The sequence below is a fragment of the Dendrobates tinctorius genome, unplaced genomic scaffold, assembly GCF_039654945.1.
Source record: "Dendrobates tinctorius isolate UK_male_01 unplaced genomic scaffold, ASM3965494v1 ptg000223l, whole genome shotgun sequence".
NCBI lineage: Eukaryota > Metazoa > Chordata > Amphibia > Anura > Dendrobatidae > Dendrobates > Dendrobates tinctorius.
In genome coordinates, this window is record NW_027361890.1 from 2276195 (window position 1) to 2303529 (window position 27335).

General features: G+C 44.2%; 1 protein-coding gene across 1 annotated transcript in view; it reads right to left on the reverse strand.

Moving 5' to 3' along the window:
• Window positions 1-27335, reverse strand: part of LOC141059043 (protein-glutamine gamma-glutamyltransferase 5-like) — a 209159-nt gene that overhangs the window by 85430 nt on the left and 96394 nt on the right. Inside the window, exon 4 of the mRNA XM_073555253.1 lies at window positions 22290-22408. Coding sequence (XP_073411354.1) covers window positions 22290-22408 — 119 coding nt within the window. The remainder of the gene's footprint in view (window positions 1-22289; window positions 22409-27335) is intronic.

Consider the following 27335-nt stretch of genomic DNA (forward strand, 5'->3'; position numbering starts at 1 on the left):
CCAAAGCATCTCCCCTGGAAACAGCCCCAGCAACCAGTTTCCAGAACTCCAGGAGACAACCACCATCACTAGTAACCTGCAGTAAAATAACTCTCGTTGCCAGGATGGTATTTGCACCATTGTGCCTACTGTTTTCTATTTTTGTACCTGTTTTCTATTTTTGATCATCATGCTCTAGTTTTGTTTTTCCAGTGTTGCCCAGTTTTATTGGCAGCTTTCACATTGAAATGCAGAGATCATGAACGTTGAATGGTCCAGAACTGTTATTGTATATAGTTTGCACCTCTTTAGGTGCTCTCTTGGTTTTACATAGGACTCTCTTCATGGAAGAAGAACTACCTTGCCATAGGGACATTTCCAGACATGCTGGCCAGATCAGTGTCTACAACTGCACTTGTTAATGCTTAAAGTTATTTTGAATAAGAATTAAGAATTGATAGTGTATATTGAAAAGTATTAATAACAGATTTTATAGAGTTATAATGAGACAGAAATATATAGTAAATGGTATACTAAAAATTAAAATATGAATAAAGAATTGAAGTTACAGGTAATGAACCAGACACCAGCGGTTGTCATGTAAGGACGAAAGTAGAGAATATGCCAAGTAACAGAAAGGAGATGTGTTGCTAGAAAATGTGAATTGATGTTGGATATTGAGTTTTCTTCCATAGCACTTTAAATTAGGTAGCATAATCTTGGATTTAGAAAGCTAGTTAAAACTGTTTGCAACGTTCAAGAAACCGTGCCTCCCACATTGGGAAGTTTAGTATAAGAAATGTTTATTCAGCATTACAAAAAATTTGTATGTTCCTATATTGTCAACTTTGTTTAACTTGCAGCCCGTGGACGTGCTGTGTTTAACGGGGGGAATGTGGCGCCCCTGAGGGGTCAGTTGCCACAGAGGTACTGCAACTCCTCCTGAGGTGTGGTACCCCGCCATCCAGGTAAGTTGGAGGCTCCTGACCACATTCCAACACCTGCACCCATCATCACAAAGTAGTGTAGCAAAGCCACATTGCGGCTCCCTGCTTGGAGTGTAGCAGAGCACCTTTGGTGGCTCCCTGCTTGGAACACGAAACGTGCTTGGAGGCGGGTGGAGTTAGAATACGTAAAAGAGTGGGAAGGTTTAGGAGTTCAAGTCAGGTGAGTGCAGTTCGGTGGGGAGTTCAGTTCAGAGTGGAGGAGAGGAGATCCCTGGGAGAGGGATGGAAGAAGGAAGTGCTGCAGCAGATCACAGTGACCTGGGTCTGCTGGCACGGGAAAGGAAAGAAAGACAGACACTGAAGAGAACCCTGATTTTCCATAAGAAGGAAAAGACTAGTACTGAACGTAGGAGTAAAAGGGAACAGAGGACGTGAGTTAGAAGAGAACCCTGCCTAGAAGTTCTAAGCGCAAGGCCGGGGCCCGGTCCCCGAGGTTGTATGGATACTAAGGGTCCTACAGCAGACACTGGTGGAGTAGTGGGCTGTAAATGCACTACTCCCATCTAAGACTTGAGGGCACAACATCAACTTGAATAGTGAGCCGGGACTTAGGAGTGAGGAGTCCCCGAAGCAGGCTACAGCTGTCTGCCGTAAAAGTATAGTTCTTGGGAACATCTGAGAGGAGGAACTCCAGTGTAACTCAGTACTGGGAGTACTTCACTCAAAGGCACTATACAGGAGACGTTCAGAAAGAAACATGTTTTCGTAGTGTTGGAAGGGAGCATTCCATCTTGCTTGGAGGCTGACTGAGCCCCTAACCCGGAGGACACAGCACGGAGGCAGGCACCTGTTTGTACAAACTGTGAGTAAAGCTTTGGAACTACCAGCCCTTGTGTCCTCTACTCATTCCAACACCCCCCAACACTGCTGCATTGCTGCACCATTCACGTCTCCCAACTATCATCTCCTTTACACTGCCCCGGGACTACAGCTCCACCTGTGGGGAGCTTCAACATCTTTGCTGCACCACACCACCAGTCCCAGAGGATCTGCATGCAGCGTCGGCTTAACATCTCAATTGCCGAACACCACAGGTGTCGTCACGAACTATTCATTTAATCCACTACATTCCACCATTCAATCTCCCCTATTAATTGGGCGCCCAGGGCCACGGACCGGGCCATTGCTGCCGTGACACATCCCGCTGATACCGGCCCAGTACCAAGTACCCCACAGCCCTGGAAGGGTGACCCAAGAGCCTTTGGGAGTTTTTTTTGTTCAAACTTTATACACAGCATACAAATCTAGCAACTAAACACTCATAGACAGGAATGGAGTTGTAGCATTTTCTGTAGGAAGAGGGAAATAACCTGCGGCAAATACCTCTGGTGGCAACTTATTTGCCTTGAAAATCAAGATTCAGTTTTGAATTTCAGCATACTAGAGAATTCTTTGCTCAAGAGTTGGGAGGCTGCTATTCTTAATTAGATGTTTGACCTGTCCTGCCAAAATCGAGGTGTTCAGATTGCATGTTATAGGGGTCATACAACCATCACAGATACGGTATTTCTTGGGTACCAATATTATAAAGACTCTATGACTGACACAGCTATGGGTGTTACATGACTGTCAACTTTATTGGGGCCATGTTTCTCTAAACACTAAGGGAATCCTAAGGCTATCATATTATGGGTATCATGTCGCTGCCATTGTTATCATACTTCCATAACCATCAACATGAAAGGAATCCTTTGACTGAAGTTGTTAAACTTGTTATAGGTGTATTAAGTAGTGATGAGCGAGCAGTAAAATGCTCGGGTGCTCGTTGCTCAGGTGGAACAAATTGGAATACTCGGACAGAACAACGAGCCCAATGTAAGTCTATGGGAGACCCAAGCATTTTTACCGCGATCCCACCTGGGGGTCCTTTTAAGGTCTAAAAACGTCTGAAAATGATGGAAACACTGCTTAAATGACATGGGACCATCATGGCAAAAACATTTCTGACTCCTAGGTCACAGCTGTAAACAATGCTGTCAGAGTTTCACGCCATTTTTACAGGCGCACTAAAAAACATAGAAAAACGAAAGCAAAATGGATTTTGCTGGGAAATGTGTTAAGGAACATCCTTTCCAGGTTAATGACTTGGATATAAGGCAAATTAATTAACACAAAACAAAAATGTTCCTCCACCCATTGGCTATGTTCACACGTAGCATTGTTGATGTGTTTTTCAACTTTAGCATTGCTTTCACACAATACAAATGCATTCATTGAGAGATGTCATTGTAACATTTACCAACCCTAGCTGGCCATGTGGTGTGTGACACATAAGCAGACACATTTTGCTTCATTTATGAAGGAGGGACTCAAAGTCACAGAGCCTATTTTTAGAGGGCCATCAGGCATCATTAATATTCTTAACGAGCAATTATTAAACAATGGGTCTCCTATACTGTTATTGCCTATGCAGTGAGTGGATGGGCTGCCAAGAATTACGACGCACCCCAATACCTTTTTCACGAGAGGTACAGGAGGGCTTGCTTCCTGAAAAAATGTTGCATTGAATGCAAGGCCTGGTCTCCCCCAAAGTTACATGCACCCCAATAAGCTTTTCAAGCCACGTGCTGGATGGCCACTGGAATATCCACTTCTCATTATTTATTTTGTACTCCCATACTGCTTTCTTATACATTGACTGCAAGGTCTGCCCTGCCACCAAGTCATATGCACCCCAATAAGCCTTTGAACACAGGTACTGGATGGGCACAGGAAAACCCACTTCACATTCTTCAGTTAGTCCTGCCATACTGTTTCATTATGCATTGAATGCAAGGGCCACCTTGACCAAAATTTGCACACACCCCAATCCCCCCATGGAAGAAACATGGCAAACATTATCACCTGTGGGGTACACCTCAACCTTTTTCATAACAATTATTTTACAGCCAGCTTAACCACCCACCCTTGTTAAGAATTCAGCACTGGCAGTAGCAGCACGGAACACATGGTGATCTAGTGGTGGTGGATGATGAGACGTGGAGGAAGGCCTCATTAAAAAAATATGCCCAATTTAAAGGAGCGGATCTCCTAGACTTGTAATGCCCATACACTAAGTGGGGGGTGTACCCTGGGGGGGTACATATGGGGGGGTACATTTTTTTTTTAAATTTGGTGATGGGCATCCTAACATCCTTGACAAAAACTAGAGTGGCTGTATCATGACGGAATACGTTCACCCTAGTGTTCTAGTGGTAGTGGATGGTGAGTATGAGAAGGAGGAGAAGGACAATAAATAACCAAAATCAGGAAGCATATACCCATGTGTGGGTGTGAAGAGGTGTATGGGAATACACTTCCCAAAAAGACACTAGATTGGAGGTTATGTTTCACTGTCATCATTTGGTGGTGTCGAGAAGTCTGGCCTAATCCAGACTTTGTTCATTTTTATAAGAGTCAGCCTGTCTGCATTTTCCGTTGAAAGGCAAATGCACTTATCTGTGATAATTCCACCATCGGCACTAAAAACCCGCTCTGACAAAATGCTAGTGGCAAGGCAGGCCAAGACCTCCAAGGCATAGAGAACCAGTTCATGCCATGTGTCCAGCTTGGATACCCAATAATTAAAAGGCACAGAGGAATCACGGAGGACCTTGGTATGGTCAGCAAAGTGCTCCAACAGCATCTTAGAAAACATTCCATTCCTTGTGACATTACCCTGTGCCTCAGGGCCAGGGCGATGGGAGGGTCTGAGAAAACTATCCCAGAACTTTGCTAGTGTTCCCCTGCCTCTGCTGGATTGGAGTTGTGTCTCTCTCGCCTGTACTCCTTGGTTGTCCAACAAACTGTTATGTCTGCAGCCAGCGTTTTGAGATTGGAATTTTTTTTAATAGTTATGCAACAATGTCCCTCTGGTACTGCACCATTTTAGTACACCTGTCTGCTTCTGGAACAAGATATTTAAAGTCCTCCTTGTAGTGTGGGTCTAAAAGTGTCACTACCCAGTAATGACTGTTACCCAAAATTTTTACAATACAAGGGTCATGGGAAAGGCAGCGCAACAAAAAGTCAGCAATGCGTGCAAGACTGGTAACAGGCAACCCTTCCGTGTCCTTACCAACAGGATGACTGACCAAGGTGTCCTCCTCCTCTTCCTCCCTGTCCTCAGGCCATCCACGCTGAACAGACGGTATGACAGTTGTGCTTGTAGCACCGTCTATAGCACATGAAAGTAGTTCCTGTTCTTCCTCCTCCTTCTCTTCCTCATTGTCAACCAATCCACATTGGGATGACATGAGGCTGGGCTGTGTGTAATCACCCTGTATGGTTCCTTGCTCCATGTCCATGTGCCCTGCCTGTAATTCACCCTCTTTCATTGTGAGCAGAGTGCTTTTCAGAATGCAGAGAAGCAGGATGGTGACGCTTATTATGGCCACCATCTTGGTGGACTCCTCAAGGTTTTGGAGGATGTTATATATGTCTGACATCCTTGTCCACTCCTGAGGTCTTATGTGTGGAGTCAAACCTGAATAACGATGGCCTTGTTGTTGCTGGTATTCAACAATTGCTCTCTTCTGCTCACAAATCCTTTCCAACATATGTACTGTAGAGTTCCAATGCGTAGGGACATCACGCTGCTGAAGCACGTCAAGGGCAGCTGAAGCTGTATCTGACTTTCTAAAATGGGCACACAGGTGGAGTACTTTCACCAGCAGAATCGGCAGCTCCAGGTAGTTTTTCAGAAAATGTTGAACAATGAGGTTAAGCACATGGGCAAAGTATTGTATGTGTGTCAGTTCGCCTCATCTCCGAGCCGCCACCAGGTTCCAGCCATTGTCACACACAACTATGCCTGGTTGGAGGTTCAGTGGTGTCAGCCACACATCTGCCTGCTCTTTCAGAGCTGTCAACAACTCTTCAGCATTGTGTGGTTTGTCATCTAAGCAAATTAGCTTCAGTACATCCTGTTGCCACTTGGCTTTGGCAGTGCTGCAGTGCTTCCAGCTTGTGTCTGATGTGCTCTTTTTGGCGATGGAGGCTGAAGAGGGGTAGGAGAAGGTGCAGGAGCTGTACACTGTGGGGGCAACCCTGATTGACGTAGGGTCCGCAATCCTTGGTGTCGGGAGGACGTGTTCCATCCCAAGGTCTGACTGGGTCCCGGCTTCCGCTATGTTAACCCAGTGTGCTGTCAGCAAGATGTACCATCCCTGGCCACAAGCACTTGTCCATGTGTATGTGGTTAGGTGTAATTTCCCAGTAACTGCATTGTTCAGGGCATGGGTAATGTTTTGGGACATGTGCATGGGTAATGCCAGGATGGCACAGCAGGAGAAATAGTGGCGGCTGGGGATCGAGTACCTTGGGAACGGCCACTGCCATCAGGTTGCGGAAAGCTTCCGTCTCCACAAGCCTAAAAGGCAGCATTTCAAGCGCAAGCAGACGTCAAATGTGTGAACTTAGTACTGTTGCCTGTGGGGCATTGGCTGCGTATTTCCGCTTATGTTCCAATGACTGGGGTATGGACAACTGAAGGCTGCACTGGGATAAGGGCGTGGACGTGCTTGATGATGGTGCTATTTAACTGTGGGCAATGGCAGGTGCAGGGCAGGAGGCATCTTCGTATGCACCATGGACAGGGGATTGGCTTGCATGCACAACAGTGGAAGAAGCAGGTGTGTCACCAGCAGACACTGTTCCTGGAGCCTGGGGGTGGGCCCACAAAGTCGGTTGCTTTGCTGCCATGTACCTGATCATGCTGGTGGTGGTAAGGCTGGTAGTTTTGCTACCCCTGCTGATGCTGGCATGACAGGTGTTGCAAATGGCCTGTTTGGGGTTATCAGCAGAGTGTTTAAAAAAAATAACCAGACTCGGGAAGACCTAACAGTTGGACTGGCAACATCCGTCATGTGTTAAGGGGAACGGTTGCCTGCCTTCTGTCTGCAGCCACCACACAATCCTTCATCCTGCCTGAAGGGGTACTACACCTCCCTCTCCCTGTGTGCTGCTGTCCTCGCTCTGCATGTCCTCCTGCCAGGTTGGGTCAGTTACTATATCATCCACTACCTCATCTTCCACTAGTGCACCCTGGTCCTCCTCCTGACTTTCTCGCAATTGTGCCTCATCATCGTCCACCTCTTGTGACCGTGGCTGCTCAAATATTTGGGCATCGCTAAATGGAATCTCATCTTGCCCCGCTTCAAGTGGACCAGGAGAGAGGCACAAATCTATAAATGGAAAACTGAACAGCTCTTCAGAGTGTCCGAGTGTGGGATCAGTTGTCTCTTGGCACTCAGCATGGTGGGAGGAAAGAGGATCAGAGTGAGGAATCTATGGTCCAGATTCATGGCTACTCAGACTTGTCCATGTGAAAGACAGGTGGTTGTGGATAAGTAACTGGAAGTATTATCCGCTATCCAACCAACAACCTTTTCACACTGCTCTGGCTTCAATAGTGCTGTCTTGCGGCGTTCCCCTAGGACTTTGGACACTAAGGTCCAGCGAGAAGATGTGGGTGTTTTGCGGCCAAATTTCAGCTTGCCCGCGGCCTCGGCATACCATCACCATCATGTCCACTTCCCCTTCCCTTGTCACGCGCCTTGCCCATTGTAAATGGAGTAGAATATTATATACATTCACTACAAATGGCTGAATTGGGAACAAACTTGTATGTGATACGTGTGTGAGAAAACCACACTTTAAACTATCTGGACTGTAGTCAAAAATGTTTTTCAGGTTATCAAATTGGTGTCACTAAGAACCGTAACAGACAGCAAAAACACTAGAATATGTAGACCTAAAATGGCCAAATTTTTTGCACAGATAGATCTTTCATAGATATACCACACTACCAAATATCTGGCCTGTTATTTTTTTAAAACGCGAAATAGTGCTGTATATAACTAGTGCGACAGACAGGAAAACGCTGGAATACTGGCCCAAACTGGCCAAACTTTGACCACGCAAATATATGAGGCCTGGCACAGAGATAGCACACTGCCAAATATGTGACCTGTTTTATTTTAAATGCAAAATAGTGCTGTATATAACTAGAGTGACAGACAGACAAAAAAATGGAATACCGGCCTAAAATGCTCAAACTTAAAGCACAAAGATATATGAGGCTTTTCATGGAGATACTGTAATAAACTGCAGTTACTGAGGATGTCGCCACGAATCTAAAACAGACCAAGAGTTAAAGATTTATTTGCAAGGATTTTTCTCTCCGTGCAGGGAGGAGCAGTAGAAGGTTAAAGGTGACAGTATAAACAGTAGAACAGCACAATGGATCTCTAAAAAGCAATAAACAGTTATGCAGGCATTGAAACGGTTAACCTCAGAAAAATAGAACTTATCAGTCCGAGGAAAGCTTCTCCCACGTTAGCACTGACAACAGCGGTGCTTGCAGTCTCTAGAGTCTCTTTTCTAAATGAAGCTGGGACCTCAGTGGTTAAAGCCAGGAGCAGGGAGATGCTGCAAACCTGAGTCTCCCTTGCTCTGACTCTCTCTTATACCCTGACTGTCTCTCCACAGGAACGATGCTGCATGCACTAGGAAGTCTCTCTGCCACGCTCAGGGGCCCCAGCTTGTCACTGCGGTCTCGGGTCACTGTCTCTGCACTGTCAGGGAGGAAGTCTCCTCTAGTCACGGAGGCTACCAGGTCCACGTACTCACATGCGGCGCTCTCTACACGTCGTCCTTCAGTCTCTTTCTCTGTACGGGAGGTTCTCGTTCTCTGGGAGCGTGGTGCTGCAGCCTGTCCTCTGTTCCGCGCTCTGCCTCTGGCACGCTATGCTCCGGGTCTGACGTGCTCTGCTGTCGCGCCCTTTCTCTGCACAGCTTCCTGTCCAGCACCTCTCCTCTCTTGTCAGAGCCCCCCACAGTCACATGGTTCAGTCGGTCCAGGCCCGAATGTCTTCCCCACGGCAACCCTGCTGTCTGGCTAGGTCATTCCGGATACGGAGCAGGAAATGTAACCCCTTTTAGGCTCTTCTTCCTCTTCACCCCATTACAATATCACACTGCCTAATATGTGGCTTGTATTTTTTTTCTTTTTTATGCTAAATAGTGCTATATATAACTAGAGTGACAGACAGCAAAAAAAAATGGAATACTGGCCTAAAATGCGAAAACTTAGAACACACAGATATATGAGGCCTGGCACGGAGATACCACACTGTAAAATATGTAGCCTGTTTTTTTATAATGAAAAATAGAGCTGTATATAACTAGGAATTTAGCCCTACAATGCCCAAATTTTTAGTACACGAATGTATGAGGCGTGTCACAGATTTACCACACTGTAAAACATGTGGCCTGTACAGTATGTATTTTTGGGGCTTCAGCAAAATGGTGTCAAGAAATTGTTTAAGACAATCAAAAAAAAAACTACTCTACCGTACCACATAAAAATGAAGGATTTCTCTACGAACTTAAAAGTGATTTTTGGAACCCCTTTAAAATTGCTGGATTTTCACGATGTACTAGGAAAAGCATCTGGCTGTATTGTGCAGTGACAAAAAGCAAATGGATAAAAAAAAGGCTCAGTATTGCTTTGCAATAAAATAATCTCTATTAACCTGGCAAAAAAAAATTTCCTAGCCAATTATACCTGGGGCTAGGTATATACAGTCAATATATGCTATAGGTAGCAGCAGCAGACAGTAATGGAATGGACCCTCTTGATGTATGCAATGATATCTATATACACACATACAGTGCCTGCAGGCCTTGCACTGATATGTATAGAGCACAGTACAATCCCCTGCCTACCTAACACTGCAACTTATATACTCCAGAATTAGTCCTTAGTCCTGTTGGTTTAGCTGGATTTGAGTAGTTTAGGATGGTAGGCCCCACACTGACTAATAAATCCCCAAATATGACACTATCTCGGCAGCAGCTCTCTCTACACTATTTCAATCTAGAGCTAAATGCGCCGAGCAGGACGGCGTCCGGTCTCTTATACCCCTGATCAGGGGAGGACATAGACTGTAGTGGTCCCCCCCTACTAGCAGCAGATCCGGCAGACTTCCGCACCTCTCTCACCTAACGGGCGACTTGTGGCACCGATCTGGCATGCCCAATTCATTCTCTACTGGGCTTTCGGCCGGCTGCGGCAAGTGCAGTTGTGCTAGATCCGCGTTACATGGTGCCACTAAAATATACAGCGGATATGCTGCGTTTTTTAGAGCGGGAAAATCTATACCATGTCAATTTTTGCTGCGGATTTTCCCAACTGTAAATGTACTGTATATCTAATATTGAGGCTATGCAGGGCTGGATATAATATCTGTAGAGTGCTGCTGGGCTGTATTTATTATTTGCCAGATGCAGCCTCCAAATTATATATACAGGCCAGCACAGCCTCCAAATAACTTATATAGCCCACTAGCCCAGCATTTCCTCTAGTTGTTAATATATACAGCCCAGCACAGCCTCCAAATAAAATATGGTATACAGCCCAGCATAGCCTTCAGTTAATATATACAGCCCAGAACATCATCCAAATAACATATACAGCCCAGCATAGCCTCCGGTTAATATATACAGTCCAGCAACAGCCTTCAGGTAATATATACAGCCCAGCAGAGCCTCCAGTTAATATATACAGTCCAGCAACAGCCTTCAGGTAATATATACAGCACCCAGTACAGACTCCAGGTAATATATACAGCCCAGCACAGCCTTCACGTAATATATACAGCCCACCACAGCCTCCAGGTAATATATACAGCCCAGCACAGCCTCCAGTTAATATATACAGCCCACCACAGCCTCCAGTTAATATATACAGCCCACCACAGCCTCCAGGTAATATATACAGCCCACCACAGCCTCCAGGTAATATATACAGCCCACCACAGCCTCCAGGTGATATATACAGCCCAGCATAGCCTCCACTCCAAGTAATATATACAGTCAAGCATAGCTTTAAGGTAATAGATACAGTCCAGCATAGCCTTCAAGTAATATATACAGCCCAAAACAGCCTCCAGGTAATATATACATCCCAGCATAGCCTCTAAATAACATATATAGCCCAACAGCCTCCAGGTAATATATATAGGCACCCCCATTTCCCTTTGTTTCATAATGCTCTCCCCCCATATGCGGTCTACTTTTGGCATAGTGCTTCTCGCCCTATGTGGCTCCCCCAGTTTATGCTGCTTCTCCCCATGTGGCCCCCCCAGTTTATGCTGCTTCTCCTCCTATATAGGCCACCCGATTCATGTTTCTTCTCCACCCCATGAGCCGCCCCATTCATGAGCAGCCAAGCATCTCCCCCAGGGGCCCCCCCATTCATAAGCAGCCAAGGCCATGCTTCTCCCCAGGCCAGGGGCCCCCCATTCATGAGCAGCCAGGCCATGCTTCTCCCCAGGCCAGGGGCTCCCCCATTCATGAGCAGCCAGGCCATGCTTCAAGTTCTCCCCAGGCCAGGGCCCCCCCCCGTTCATGAGCAGCCAGGCCATGCTTCTCCCCAGGCCAGGGGCCCCCCATTCATGAGCAGCCATGCTTCTCCCCAGGGGCCCCCCATTCATGAGCAGCCAAGGCCATGCTTCCCTTCTCCCCAGGCCAGGGCCCCCCCCATTCATGAGCAGCCAGGGGCCATCATGCTTCAGTTCTCCCCCAGGATGGAGCCCCCCCAAATCATGCCTGCCATGTTCAGTTCAACTTCTCCCCTCTCCAGGAGCCCCCCAAAATCATGCCTGCGCCTCGGTCCCAGTCCTTCAGTCCTGCTCAGCTCTGTTAGTACTCTTAACTAGAGCAGGCAGCGCAGGCCAGACCAAGAGGATCCATCCATTCCACACTGTCCAGTGTCCGCACTCCACACATTCCTGAGCTGCTGCAGCATATGGGCAGGGGCACAGCACAAGTGAGTGACTCAGACACAGACAGACACATCATACACTGACCTGCGGTTGCACTGCAGCCACCGGCGGGCCGGCACCACAGGCAATGAGTGACAGTCAGTCTGTGTCTGTCTCCTCTCCTCTCCTCCCCCATAGCTGCAGCGCAGCACTGATGCTGGCCGTTGATCTGATATCATCACCTCAGCCAGAGGCATAGCTAAGCTTTTGGTTCAGGGGGGGGCAAAACTTCTGAGTGGGCCCCTAACTAGGTAACTTTGATTACAACTCGGTGACGCTCCCTAATAGTAGATGTAGGAGATGACTGCGCTGTACTGAAAATAATCGCTATATAAAGACCAATATTGATATTACCGCCATATGGTCAGTGGTAAATACCAGTCCTACAAAACATATGTGACTACTGCACAGTTTTAGTTGGTGTTTTACCGCTGACGATCTTTGTGATGAAATCGTTCACTTTTCACGTCTTTTCCATCTGGCCCAGAACGACATGACAACGTCTCCAGCCATGACTCTGCTACAGAGAATACAACAACGACACCTTTCACTTCTCATATTCCAGCCCCATCACCAGCTATCCCTAACCTGCACAAACCCCTCATCCTGCTGATACCCCAATGATGAGCTGCTGCTGCCGTATGTGTCCCTATTACTTCACCTGATACCCCAATACTGAGCCACTGCTGCCGTATGTGTCCCTATTACTGCACCTGATACCCCAATACTGAGCCGTTGTTGCCTTGTGTGCCTATTACTGCACCTGATACCCCAATGCTGAGCCGCATGTGCCTCTATTACTGCACCTGACACCCCAATACTGAGCCGCTGCTGCCGTATGTGATCCTATTACTGCATCTGATACCCCAATGCTGAGCCGCTGCTGCCGTATGTGTCCCTATTACTGCACCTGATTCCCCAATACTGAGCCGCTGCCGCGGTATGTGCCCCTATTACTGCACCTGATACCCCAATACTGAGCAGCTGCTGCCGTATGTGTCCCCATTACTACACCTGATACCCCAATACTGAGCCACTGCTGCCATATGTGTCCCTATTACTGCACCTGATACCCCAATACTGAGCTGCTGCTGCCATATGTGCCACTATTACTGCACCTGATACCACAATGCTGAGCCACTGCTGCTGTATGTGTCCCTATTACTGCACCTGATACCCCAATGCTGAGCCGCTGCTGCCGTATGTGTCCCTATTACTGCACCTGATACCCCCTATACACACACGGCTCCGCTCCGCACCCCCCATACACACACGGCTCCGCTCCGTACACCTTGTACACACGTGGCTCTGCTCCGTGCACCTTGTACACAGGCTGCTCTGCTCCGTTCACCTTGTACACATGCAACTGTGCTCTGTGCACCTTGTACACATGCAGCTCTGCTCCGTACACCTTGTACACACCTGGCTCCACTCCGTACACCTTGTACACACCTGGCTCCGCTCTGTACATCTTGTACAGATGCAGCTCCGCTCCGTACACCCCATACACACACAGCTCCGCTCCATACACCTCGTACACTTACGGCTCCGCTCCGTACACTTTGCACACACGACTCCACTCCGTATACCCCATACACACACACGGCTCTGCTCCGCACACCCACACGGCTCCGCTCCGTACACCCCGTACACACACACGGCTCCGCTCCGTACACCCACACGGCTCCGCTCCGTACACCTTGTACACACATATGGCTCCGCTCACAACATACACACGCAGCTCCGCTCCTCCGTACACCTCATACATGCATATCTCTGCTTCGTACACCTTCTACACACATTGCTCCGCTCTGTACACCTCATACACACACGGCTCTGCTACATCCACCCTGTAAACCCCTCCTGACCCCACACATAAACTTTACCTCATCCAGCAGTGCACCATGACAACCAGAACAGCAGAGCCCTGCAGCCACTGAAGCCCCTGATTATGTGACCCCAACTCCGCCCCTCCCGTGACCTCATCACAGGTCCCGTGCGCACAGAATAGCACAGGACGACATCGCTGGCTGTGAGGTGGGGGGCTAACTGCTGGCACCGGGGCCCCCCACCGCCTTCGCAGGGGCCCGTAGTTGCCCCCTCTGCCCCCCCTTAGCTACCCTACTGACCACAGCCCTCACTCTGCCGCCTCCTGCAGCGCTACTCTCCTCTCCTCTGCTCTCCTCCTTGCAGCGCTCCACATGGGTAATTTGAATTGAATAATTAGCCATGTGGGTGCAGGAGGCTGGAGGTGCCCCCTCTCCCCTGGAGCCCCCGTTCAATGAACCGGCTGCACGGGCGGTAGGTCCGCCCCTGCCCCTGATGATGCTGCGCGGCCAGCCCATCACTGCAAGACCACAACAAAGATGGCTGCGGCATTACAGTGCCTGGCAGACGATCCCTGCATGGTGATTGGGTCTCTAAAGACTGCCAAAAATGCAGGGTGGAGACCAGAGTTCCCGCAGAGTAGTGATGGGTAAAATGCGATTTTTTGGTGAGCCGGCTCTTTTGGATCGGCACACCAAAAAGAGCCGGCTCTTTTGGCTCCGAAAACGGCTCTTCATTTCCTATTACCTTTGGCTTTAAATCATTTGAAGCCAAATTCTGGTATGTGTTAACCCATGATTGTATACCTTTTAGTAAAAATCTACACATGTGCCAATTTATGACATAAAACAGAATAGTTTCCAGAATAACCAGATTTTATATTATTTGCTGTAAAAACTTTAACAAACACAAAATGAACATGCAAAATAGCAACAAGATCCTAATTATCAGTGCCACATTTTAAAGCTACCTTCACACTTCGCAAGTTCGCTGTGGGCTATCTTCTGCAAACAGTCTGCAGCAAAACTGCAGTGTCACATGTCGCATCTGCATCCAGGCGGATTTAGATAAGGAATTTGTGCCGTTGTGGGTCGGGCGGTGACAGCACGGAGCTGTGCGATCGGTCCCCGGAGGCCAATCACGGAGTTCTGTGCGCATGTCATGCGTGCGCACAGAACTGCCTGTCGCATCTCCGGCCCCGCCCCCTGAGGCAGGGGCATAAGAGAAAATGCAGCGCTGGAGCCGGGAAAGGTAAGAATTGAGCCTACCCCTTTAAACCTGACAATTTCCAAAATAACATTTTGTGTATTCTGTTTAGTATGAAAACATTAACAAATATAAAATGTGCAAAAATATAACAAATGCTCAAAACAGCAGCAGAAAACCATTTTTAAAAGTGCAACATGTTAAGATTGTCATTTGGGCAGATTAGCATTCTCGGCTCAGATTTTCAACAGGTGCGTTGATAATGGCCAGGGTAGATATGATTGCATCCTTGGACTCCAGAAGCCGTTTAAGCATATGAAATGTGGAATTCCATCTTGTGACACACTCTTGTTTGGGCCTCAGTTCAGGCATACCCATTTGCTGTTGAGTAGACTTTAGCTTCATTGTGGCTGTTGTACTCCTATGGAAAAATTCCACAATTGATTTTACTTTGTCCACAGTGGGTTTTATCTCATTCAGAGCATCTCTTACCATTAGGTTAATTGTGTGTGCAAGGCACGGGTGATGGTTCCATTTTAGGTTTTTAATGGCTTTGGTTATATTAGCTGCATTATCAGTAACACAGCAAATGACTTTGCTTTCAACTCCCCATTCTTTTGCCACCCTTAGAAGTTCATCTGCCAAGTTCTCTGAAGTGTGCTTGTCAGTAAACTCAAAACAGTCCAGAAGACAAGAGACCATTTTATAATTGTCAATGAAATGACATGTTACTGACAGGAAGGACGTGGTGGCTCTGGATGTCCAGCAGTCAGTTGTCAGGCAAACTGCTGCAGCCATTTGAACCTTTTCTTGTAATGAGGCACGTTCACTTTCATATAGCTTTGGAATAAGTGTTTGGCTGAGTGTTTTCCTGCTTGGAAGAACATACGTCGGATTGAGAGCATGGGCAAAATTTTTAAATCCGTTGTCCTCCACAATTGTCATTGGTTGGAAGTCTTTTGCAACCATCTTAGCCAACTCTCTATCAACTGCACTCTTTCTTGCTGGGGTCATGACTTTATCTGGCATAAATTGGAGTATAGATCTCTGGGTTGTTGCAGGTCGTGGTCTAGCTGATGCCTCAGAGCTGGTTGCAGACACTGCAGCAGCAGTTCCAGTAGTTGCAGTGGTGATTTCATGTTCCTCAATCTGCACTGTTGGATGTACATTTCTAATATGTCTGTGAAGGTTGGTGGTAGACCCTGCTCGGTATGACAATTTTATCTTACAAATTTTACATTCTGTTTTTGTGTTGTCGATGTAATCAAAATGCGACCAAATCCTACTTCGTTTGCGGCTGTCACTCATCTTGTTATCCACTGTACGTGCACTCCTCTTCTCTCTGCAGGCTATCAACCTCCCTCTTTATTTATTTGTGGGTATTTTAAAAATAGTCTGTGAGGAAATTAATACCCAAGTTCCTCACCGTCACCAATATGGTTGCAAAATTGGGAGGATTTGATTTGATTACACGCACCTCAATCTGCATGCACTACTGTTTGTTACACTGTATCCGTCCACGACACATCCATCCAGGGTAGGGCAGGCTGCCAGGAACACAGCGTGTGTGTTAACTTAAAAACAATCACAAGAGGGCAAGGAATGCTTGTCACAGATTGGAGGGGGGCGGGGCTGTGAGTCAGTGCTATGTGCGGCAGCAGGAGGAGCATGCATTCTTTCTCAGTCTCCTGGATAAGATCAGAGTGACTACTGCCGGGAGGGGCGGGGCAAGAGGGGACTGACTGTGGAACGTGAACTGGCAAAGAGCCGTTTAAATTTCAATTGGCTCCCTGCCAGGAGCCGGCTCATATGATTCACTATAAAGAGCCGGCTCCTTCGGGAGCTACCCATCACTACCGCAGAGTAGTCATACTCAGGCGAATAACGAGTAGTGGCGAGCACGTTCGCTCATCACTAGTACTGAGTCCTGACCTTTTTTTTCCTTACATACTCTCAGTTGGTCATCATTGATACTTTTTCACTCGAGTCATGAACATGAAGATGCCAGCTCATAAACTTACAATGCAATTCCCAGAACTAAGAATTAATAATAATACATTTATTTATATAGCGCCAACATTCAGAAGCACTTTACAATTAATCTGGGACATGTACATACAATAAAGACATTACCAACTAACACATAGTTCAGCAGTTACAGGAGGAGGGAGGGCCCTGCTCGGAAGCTTACAATGTATAAGGAAATAGGTTGTTGTTATAGTTAAAGAGAGCTTGTCATGCATGGTCTAACCATCTTAATAAGTAGGGGCTTCCAAATAAGCCTCATGAGCTGGTCAGCAGCCAGGATATGCCTGAGTGCAGTTTCCAAGTGCTATTGGGTGCATGGAGGATGTGGAGACAAATGAATAGGAGTGACCAGATTCTGAGGAAAATTTAGAAAGAGGCAACGGGAGAGTTAGATTACTGAGTTGAAGTGCTAGGCCTGTTTGAAGAGATGTGTTTTTAAAGAACACTTAAAAATGTGTGGGCTAGGTTTTAATCAGATTTTCCAGGGCAGTGAATTCCAGAAAACTGTCGCAGCAAGAGAGAAGTCTTGAAAATGGAAGAGAGAGAAAATTGCATTATATTGTATAGATAGTATAGTAGAGAGAGGAAACATGAGACGTTCAGTTTTGGAGAGATTCTGGTTGTCACGCTGCTGCAAGCAGGTACATGCAAGCTCCACTAGATGGCAATAGAGTGGAGGGAGGACTGCACAAAGCAAGAGCAGACCTGCAGCGCTGCAGCGAGGCTACCACCAGGTGGCAGCAGAATAGTCAAACAAACTTGGTCGATAATTTGTCTGTAGCGCAGTACCAAAGGAATAATATAAGCACAGAGTCAGAAACAAGCCAAATGGGTCAGTACAGGTCAGGAGCGGATATGCCAAAAGACGAGAGACAAACAGCAGGTCAGGGTTCTCAAGCCAAGTCAAATACCAGTGAGTCGAAACACAAAAAGAGAACACAGAGTCAGGATGGGAAGAGGGGAATAAAGAGACACCGGTACAGTCAGCAAAAGCAGCAGAACAAATCAGAGCACACAGGGTCAGCTACACATGCTGTAGGCAGAAACTATAACTTACACCGCCTGCATGATGCAGTGGAGAGAAATAGCCAGCCTGGCGCCAGAAGGAGGCAGAGAAAAGTTAACCCTTGACATGATCAGACCGGGAAAGAGAGACAGGATACAAATCCCGGCATGGATCATGACACTGGTTTAATGATACATCCAGGTAATCTTTGAAAAGTTTCCTTGGCATTGCAGACTGTTATGTACAGTACAAATTAAATAACTAAAATATTGACATACACAGGTAAGCTTCTGCTACACATGACACATGAATCATGATGACTCTTGCCAAAATAGGAGGATAACTAAATATTCTTTTTGCCAAATTAATTATGTTATACAAATGTAGACTAAATAATATATGAGGCCTATTTATTTTTTCATTTATTGCATTTTTTTCTCATTCATTCAAAGGTAAAAAAAATAAAATGAGTATAAATATATGGGTGTGAACAATTACATAAATCTTTATGACATACTATAGTTATTTGGGTTGAGCATTGCCATTAGACAATGAGAGCAAAATGTTTTTTATGTAGTTTAAAGGGCCTGTCACACTAAGCGATATCGCTAGCAATATCGCTATAACGTCACTGGTTTTTGTGACGTTATAGTGATATTGCTAGCGATATCGCTATGTCTGATACTTACCTCCGACCGCTCCCCCGCTGGTTATCTCTGATCACGCGAGAACGTCCTGGGCCGTTTCTCGTCGTCAGCTTCCTGCTGGGCTTCCTGTGGCGCCGACGAGCGACGCGTGGATCGCCTCGTCTGACAGGTAAGTAGCGACCCCCCGACCGCTGCTATGTCGCTGGTGAGATCTGCCTGTGTGGCAGCTCACTAGCGACCACTTAGCGATGCACCAGCGATCCTGACCGCGTCATATCGCTGGTCGGGATCGCTGGTGCATCGCTAAGTGTGACAGTACCTTAAGTGTTAGCATTTAAGCCATGTATTGTTTCTATGTAGAGATAAGCGGATCACTTTGCAAAACAAGTCCATTGTTCATTGTGCTCTATGGATATGGACAGGAGTTGCGTGAATTTCCTGAGATTCTGGATTCCTTGGTGCCGCGTTTGATATGTCGGTCTGGCATGATGTTATCTGTGTGGCATGCAGGTGAAGTCTCGGCAGCTGGGGCAAATCATGAGAGGAAAATAAATCCATGTAGCTGCTGTCCACGACCATAGAACACAAGGAATATTCAGAAAATGCCTTAGAGGGGTTTTCAATTACTTTATAAAAATTTATCAAGAGCAGGCAATGTTCTAAAATAAAGAACTGACCATTAACTCATTCACAACCTTTCGCGTTCAGGGACGTCAAAAGTCACGTCCCTGCGATTAATGCAGGCTCGCAGATTATGTGCCTTCAACAGCCATGGGTGGGAGGAGCTGTTAACATGTTAAATCTCTAACAGTGGCATTTAACATGTGACTCCAATTGGTGCGCCTGTGACATGATTGTGAGGCACTGATGAGTTGCTATGACAACTTGGGATCTGCTGAAGACCCTTGTGATTGTCATAACGATTCTCCTGTGAAAGCTAGTGTTGAGCTGGCATTCATAAAAGATCGTGATTTTCTCTATAGATAGCAGTGTTAATCCACTGCTATGTATAGCACAAGCAATCACACGATCACAGCTTCAAGTCTTCTATGGGGATTATTGAGTACAGGAAATAGTGAAAAAAATCTGAAAAAATAAAAAAGCACAAAAGTTCAAATCATCTCCAGCTTGTCCCATTGAAAATAAAACAATTAAAAAAATACACCTATTTGGTATCCCTGCGTTCCTTAAAGTCTGATATATCAAAATATAAATTAAATTACATTAAGAATTACTTTTTTGGCAATGCAATGCAATAAGAGGAGATCAAAACATTGTATCTACCCCAAAATGGTAAAAGTAAAAACACCACCTCATGGTGCAAAAAATAAACCCTCACAGAGCCCAATATCCCGAAAAATGAAAACTTTACGCGTCTTGGAAAATGTCGACTAAAGCAAACTATATTTTTTTTTTACAAATTTCTGAATTTATTTTTTATTACCTAAGTAAAAAAAACTATACGTCTTTGTTGTCTTCATACTCATACTGACCTGGAGAATCATATGTTTTACCATATAGTGTACATGGTTAATGAAAAAAACAAGAAAAAATTGTGGAATTTATACTATTTTGCTATTTGAACCAATTGGAAATTTTTTTACTTCTTTCCAGTGAAATTACATGATAAAATGAATGAAGTCATTCAAAAATACAACTCGTCCTGCAAAAATTAAGCCCTCACACGGCTATATGGACAGAGCATTTAAAAAGTTATGGATCTTGGAAGAAGAGGAAGAAAAAAAGAAAACAAAAACACAGAAAATCGCATCTGACAGATGCAACCATTCACTGGTCTCAGTGGTCAAACAAATCAGTGATAGGCTTCAGCGGCCATGTACTGTATATGATGGAGAGAATCTTATCAATGCAGAAGCAATGGAGATCACTAGAGCGTCAGCAATGAAGTTGTAGGAATTTGATGGATTAGGCTGGTTTCACACCTGCGTTTTTTTGCACTGCGTTTTTGTGCATTTTTCCCCCTATATTTAACATGGGTGTGCATTGTCATGTGTTTTTACGCATTTGTATGCGCATGCGTTTTTTTGTAGTGTGCGCCCAGGTGCACAAAATGCAACCTGTTGCATTTTTGGTGCGTCCGACCTGTCTAAAAAAAAAAAACGAATGCGCACGGAATTCACCCAAAAACACATTAAAGTCTATGGGAGCGCTGACGTACGCATGGTCAAGCGCACGTCAGCGTTTAAAAGCGCATGCTTTTTTTGTAAAAGCCATGCGCAAAAAACAAGAAAACACATTAAAAACGCATGATGCATTTTTATGCGCGCTTGCACTGCGCACGCAGCGCAAAAAAAACGCAAGTGTGAAAGTAGCCTAAGTACCGTAATTATTCTTTATTTTAGAAGTCTACTCACTCTAAGATAAATTGTGTAAAATCCTTTAAATTCTTTTAATGTAATGATCTCAATTTGAAGCTAAATCTTTAAACAAATTGAGAAAATAGATATCCGGCACCGTTGTGTGAAAAAATACCGTATATGTCTGCACATACATTTTTCACATTAATAAAAAACACCTTAATCCCACTTGGAATGGGTGCTCAATCCCATATTGAAACAAACAGAACATTTTGTTGTAGAGAAAGAGAAAAAGCAGAATGGCACTCACCGTTCATGTGAATCAAATCACTTTATTTCACATACACAGGGCATAGGCACGGGAGCAATGTGCTGGAAGACGGACAACAGCCGTTTCGCGCTCAATAAGCTTCAACAGGTCCTATGCTCAGAATACAGGTAATGCAAATTAAAACACATGTGTGAATAATAACTCCTCCCCTTCACCTGAGCATATCTTGTGACTCCTCTACCAATGAAACTCTTTAATGAAAAACAAAAAACAAAAAAACACAAGAAGATAAAAAACATTTCCCTTTACAGCACTATATTGCAATTGAGAAATATGATATTAAATATTCAAAGGAATACCGCCATATCTACATGCTCAGGTGAAGGGGAGGAGTTATTATTCACACATGTGTTTTAATTTGCATTATCTGTATTCTGAGCATAGGACCTGTTGAAGCGTATTGAGCGCGAAACGGCTGTTGTCCAACTTCCAGCACATTGCTCCCGTGCCTATGCCGATGTCCTGTGTATGTGAAATAAAGTGATTTGATTCACATGAACGGTGAGTGCCATCCTGCTTTTTCTCTTTCTCTACAACAAAATCTTTAAACAAAATCATGTTACCGTAAAATTTGTAAACAATATTTTATATACTTTTCTAGATTAATTAGTTGAGAACTCTACTTCAAGAGAGAGATATTGGCCCTAACAACAAAACTAGGGCTACAAAATAAGTAATTATGAAAATATATTCTAGTTTTGAAGAGATTCTCTGACCTGGGACTTCGGGTCTTAAAATTTGGCAGTGACAAAGATAGAAGGATATTGTCCTGACGCACATACAAAAAATCAACATGCTGCAAAAAATCATGCAGACTGGACTTGGAATGGCTTTACCTGGTTATCTATCTACTGCTGGACCAGGGATAACCTACGACTCAGATCAGTTCACCTAGGGGTACTGAAGATCTATGATTTCTTCAAATAAGTCACAATGCAATTCAACACTTCAGTCCAACTGATGTGTATTTTGAGTATGGATGTTGGTAAAAAGACCATAACAATTATCACCCAGAACATTCAGACCACTCTCCATTAGTCCCTGCTTCACAGGCCGGTACATCTGACTTTCTAGCAATGCATTTCCATTCGCTGTTTCTGGTACTACAAATGCAATGATGATGGCATGATACCTGTCCAAAGTTCCAGGGTGTCGTGAGAATAAAGTCCTTGCTTCCCTGATATAATACACCATATTCATTCATCACATATTCCTGTCTCAAATCTTCATCTTCCAAGAAGACATCATCATCTAAGAAATAAAGAAATCTGGAGTTAAATACATTATGCATACATAGATTATAAGCAAGTTATGTAAGTGTTAATCTAATCAAACTGTGAAGAATTATGAGTATATTGTCTTTAAAATAGTTACAGGTGCTTCTCACAAAATTAGATATCATCAAAAAGTTAATTTGTTTCAGTCATTACAGAGTGATTTATTACAAGTGTTTATTTCTCTTAATGTTGATGATTATGGCTTACAGACAATGAAAACCCAGAAATCATTATCTCAGTAAATTAGAATAATTAATAAAAAACACTTGCAAAGCATTTAAAATGGTCCCTTAGTCTGTTTCAGTAGACCCCACAATCATGGGGAAGACTGCTGCCTTGACAAATGTCCTGAAGGCAGTCATTGACACATTCCACAAGGAGGTCATTGGTAAAGAATCTGGCTGTTCACAGAGTGCTGTATCCAAGCATATTAATGGAAAGTTGAGTGGAAGAAAAAATTGTGGTAGAAAAAAGTTAATAAGCAACCGGGATAACCGCAACCTTGAAAGGATTGTTAAGAAAAAGCCATTGAAAAATTTGGAGGAGATTCACAAGGAGTCAACTGCTACTGGAGTCATTGCTTTTAGAGCCACAACACACATGTATTCAGGACATGGGCTACAAGTGTCATATTCCTTGTGGCAAGCCACTCATGAAAAATAGGCAACACCAGAATGGTCTTACCTGGGCCAAAGTGTTGTTTTCAGATGAAAGTAAATTTTGCATTTCATTTGGAAATCTAGGTCCCAGAGCCTGGAGGAAGAGTGGAGAGGCACACAATCCAAGCTGCTTAAGGTCTAGTGTGAAGTTTCAACAATCAGTGATGGTTTGGGGAGAAATGTCATCTGCTGGTTTAGGTCCACTGTGTTTTATCAAGACCAAAATCAGCGCTTCCATCTACCAGGAAATTTTATAGCACTTCATGCTTCCCTCTAATGGCAAGCTTTTTGGAGATTGAAGTTTCATTCTCCAGCAGGACTTGGCACCTGTCCACACTGCCAAAAGTACCAATACCTGGTTTTAAAACATTGTCAAGAGGAAGATGAGAGACACCAGACCCAACAATGCAGACAAACTGAAGGCAGCTATCAAAGCAACCTGGGCTACCATAACACCTCAGCAGGGCCAAAAGCTGATCGCCTCCATTCCACGGCCAATTTATGCAGTAATTGATGCAAAAAGAACCCCAACCTAGTGGTAAGTGCATTTACTGAATACACATTTCAGTAGGCCTACATTTCACATTTTAAAATCATTTTTCAAGCTGGTGTTATAAGGTATTCTAATTTACTTAGATAATGACTTTTGGCATTTCATTCGCTGTAAGCCATAATTCTCAACAATAAGAGAAATAAACACTTGAAATAGATCACTCTGTTTCACTTTTTTGCATTGAAAAACTGAAATAGATTAATTTTTTGATGATATTCTAATTTTTTGAGAAGCACCTGTACTTCCTACTGAAATACTGATTAAAAGTGATATACCTAAAATTTCCATTATTGATCATTAAAGGGTTAGGGAAATGGAACCCCCACCAATCACAAGAACCTGGAGCTCAGAAAAGCCCATGTGATTGGAGTCGTAGTCAACCATGCACACCTCCGCTGCATTGTTAAGCTCATTATCCAAGAGCAGTGTTCTGTTAATCTTCGGCACTCCCGTTAAGAATTAATGTAGCGGAGTTGCACATGATGAATTAACTCTTCAGAGCCCCAGTTCTCAGGATTGGTGCCCCAAAAGTCATACCCTCAACTATCTTGAAATAATCCTTTATAGGGTATAGGACATAACTTCCAAACTTGGTTTAACACCTTTAACCTTTCCAAATCTATGCCTCAAAATAATGGTAAACTTGTGAAGAATATTTAGAATTGAGAGTCCTCAGTGGTTGATACCTTTTAATGGCTAACTGAAAAGATGGCAACAAATTGCAAGTTTTCGAGACTACTCAGGTCTCTTCATCAGGCTAGACTAATACAAAATCTGAAGAATCACATTTATACACAAGACAGAACAGAAATAACGCAATAGATAAGACAAGTGATGTGAAGCAGAACTGTCATTATGGGAGAGGGTTAAACATAAATATTGGAGCAGTTCACAGATAAGGAGCCTGGAAGTTTATTTGCTCTTAATTCTAAATATTCATCTATCTACTGGCTAAAGCCCCCTTCACACATAGCGAGATCGCTAGCAATATCGCTAAAGCATCACCGATTTTGTGACGCAACAGCGATATCGCTAGCGATATTGCTACATGTGACAGGTTCCTGCGACCCGGCCCCCCGCTGGATATCGCTGATCGTGTGAGAACGTCCAGGCCCATTTTCTTCTCTCTGGCTTCCCGCTGGCATCCCGCTGAGGAGCAACACATGGACGCAGGTGGAAGACGTCATCATCGCTGTGTCTGACAGGTAAGTAACGACCGCCGACGGGCTGCTGCATCGCTGGTGAGATCTGCCTGTTTGGCAGCTCACTAGTGACCATTTAGCGATGCACCAGCTATCCTGACCGGGTCGTATCGTTGTCGGGATCGCTCGTGCATCGCTAAATGTAACGGGACCTTAACACGGTACAAAGATATATATCTTTCCTGGTAAACTGGTGGAAACTGAGACCTATGCTGCTCTTTGCTATGATATATTAGAAGGCAGTTAACAGTAGATTTTTTTTGCGGTCAAGAAACATGAATAAAAAATTTGGAAGATATACTCTCTAAGATTGTTGTGTTTACCCTCATTTTTATCGTCTGACGATTCTAAGGGCTCACTCAAACTAGCATATAATATTAAGGCATGCAATGCGAGAAATCATTGCATTGTGCTCTGACCAATGTTATTCAATGAGACAGTAATTTTTCTCGGGTCTATTCTGTATCAGGAACCAAAATGGAGCATTCCACGAAAGACTGCGTATAGTATATCAGACGAGACTTGCTAATGAAAGTTAACGGTTGCAAAAAAAAATCAGGCGGCATATGGACCATACGGACCATTCGTCTGCTATCCAATGTTTATGCACACATCTCAAAGGAATTAGGAAATTTCATCAGCCAGTTACAAGAAATTTACATCCATAAGCATCAGAATAGATAGGTAGATAGATAGAATAAATATATAGAATAGATAGACATGGGGTCCCACCTTTTTGGATAACCAGCAAAGGTAAAGCTGACAGCTGTGATCTGATATTATCTGGCTAGGAAGGTCCCTGGTTATTGGGCCATTGCCAGCCTAAAAATACCAGCTCACAGCTGCCCCAGAGATGCACCAATTCAGGTGCTTTGCCTCACTCTTCCCGATTGCCCTAGTGTGGTGGCAATTGAAACGATGGTAGTTGGGGGTTAATACCACTGTGAGTTGTCAGAAATCACAGCTGGCATCAAGCCCAATTATTAGTAATGGAGAGGTGTTTATCAGACACAGCCATCACTAACCCAGTAATCAAAAATGAAAGTACGTACAGTGGGGGAAAAAAGTATTGGATCCCTTGCTGATTTTGTAACTTTGGCCACTGACAAAAACATGAACAGTCTATAATTTTAAGGGTAGGTTAATTTTAATATTCAGAGACAGGATATCAAAAATAAAATCTAGAAAACCACATTGCTTAAAATATATTTATTTATATAAATTTAAACTTACAAAATCAGCAAAGGATCAAATACTTATTTCCCCCACTGTACATAAAAATATTTTATTTAAAAAAACACTCCCCGACACTTTCCCTGGTACACCAATTTATAAAGAAAAACAGGCAGGTCCGCTGTAGTCTAGTGAATCCGAGTGGTCCATTGCATCCAACATAGTCCACAAATTGAGAGGAGAGGGATCTGCAGCTATGGCTGGATCCTGGTATCATGTATGGAGATTGGAGATTATTTTGCCACATGGAATTGTGAGGTCTCACCACCCAACCGGATTTGAGGACTGATTCTAAAGACTGTTGTTGTGTGGTGACCTGCGAAAGGCTGGGATCTTATGCTGAGGCAAGATCGCAGTGACCATGTGTATTGTTAGAAACGGCCACTTAGTACTGTGTTGTGTCCCTCATCTGCTGAGTCTGTTAAATTCACCCAAGGACTATTTCTATATTTCCCTGGCGTCGGATTGCCAGGTTGCAACCCCGGATCTGCTCTCTTTGTGTGGACTCATGGTGGACTAATTACGAACGCTGCAGAATTACTTTCATTTGTGTTGTCCCAGTTCCCTATTCCAATACATCTTGTTGGTGTCTCTTCCTGCTTTGTCACATACCCTGTCACATATTGAGGTAATTAAAAAATTATAAGACAACGCGTTTCGGCTCCTACACCCTGGAGTCTTCTTCAGGTCGTTAAAAAATAAATAATATGAAAAGATCAGCCACATTCTCTTTTTATACATTATAAAGCCCCACCCAGATAAATGAAAAGAACACCCTATACCAAAAGGACAAATCCTACCAGGGATATGTTCTCATTAATGCACTAATATGCTTGTATCTGCATATACAGAATGTATAAGGAACTACCATATAAAATACCCTAAAAATAAAAAGCCCCAAAAAACCTAAGAAAAAAAATTTCTAAAAATTTTTCTCTTTTTTTCCCCTTTCTTTTCCTTTTTCCCCTTTTTTTAAAAAAAAAATCCCCACCAAATTTTTCTTTTTCCTTTCTTTTAACTCTTCCATTCTTTGTCTTTACTTTTCTCTTTTTCAATTGCTCAAAAACAATCATAAATATTCATAACAACAAAATAATCATAAAAAGAAGTATTCAGCCGATATCAAAACCATTATAACTGTCCCTACTACAATATTATTCAGACTTTCTCTACCACATCATTCAAACCATTGGGAAACAAAGTTTGGAGCTGATAGATCCAGAAAGATTCTTTCCTGTTTAGCACTTGGATCCA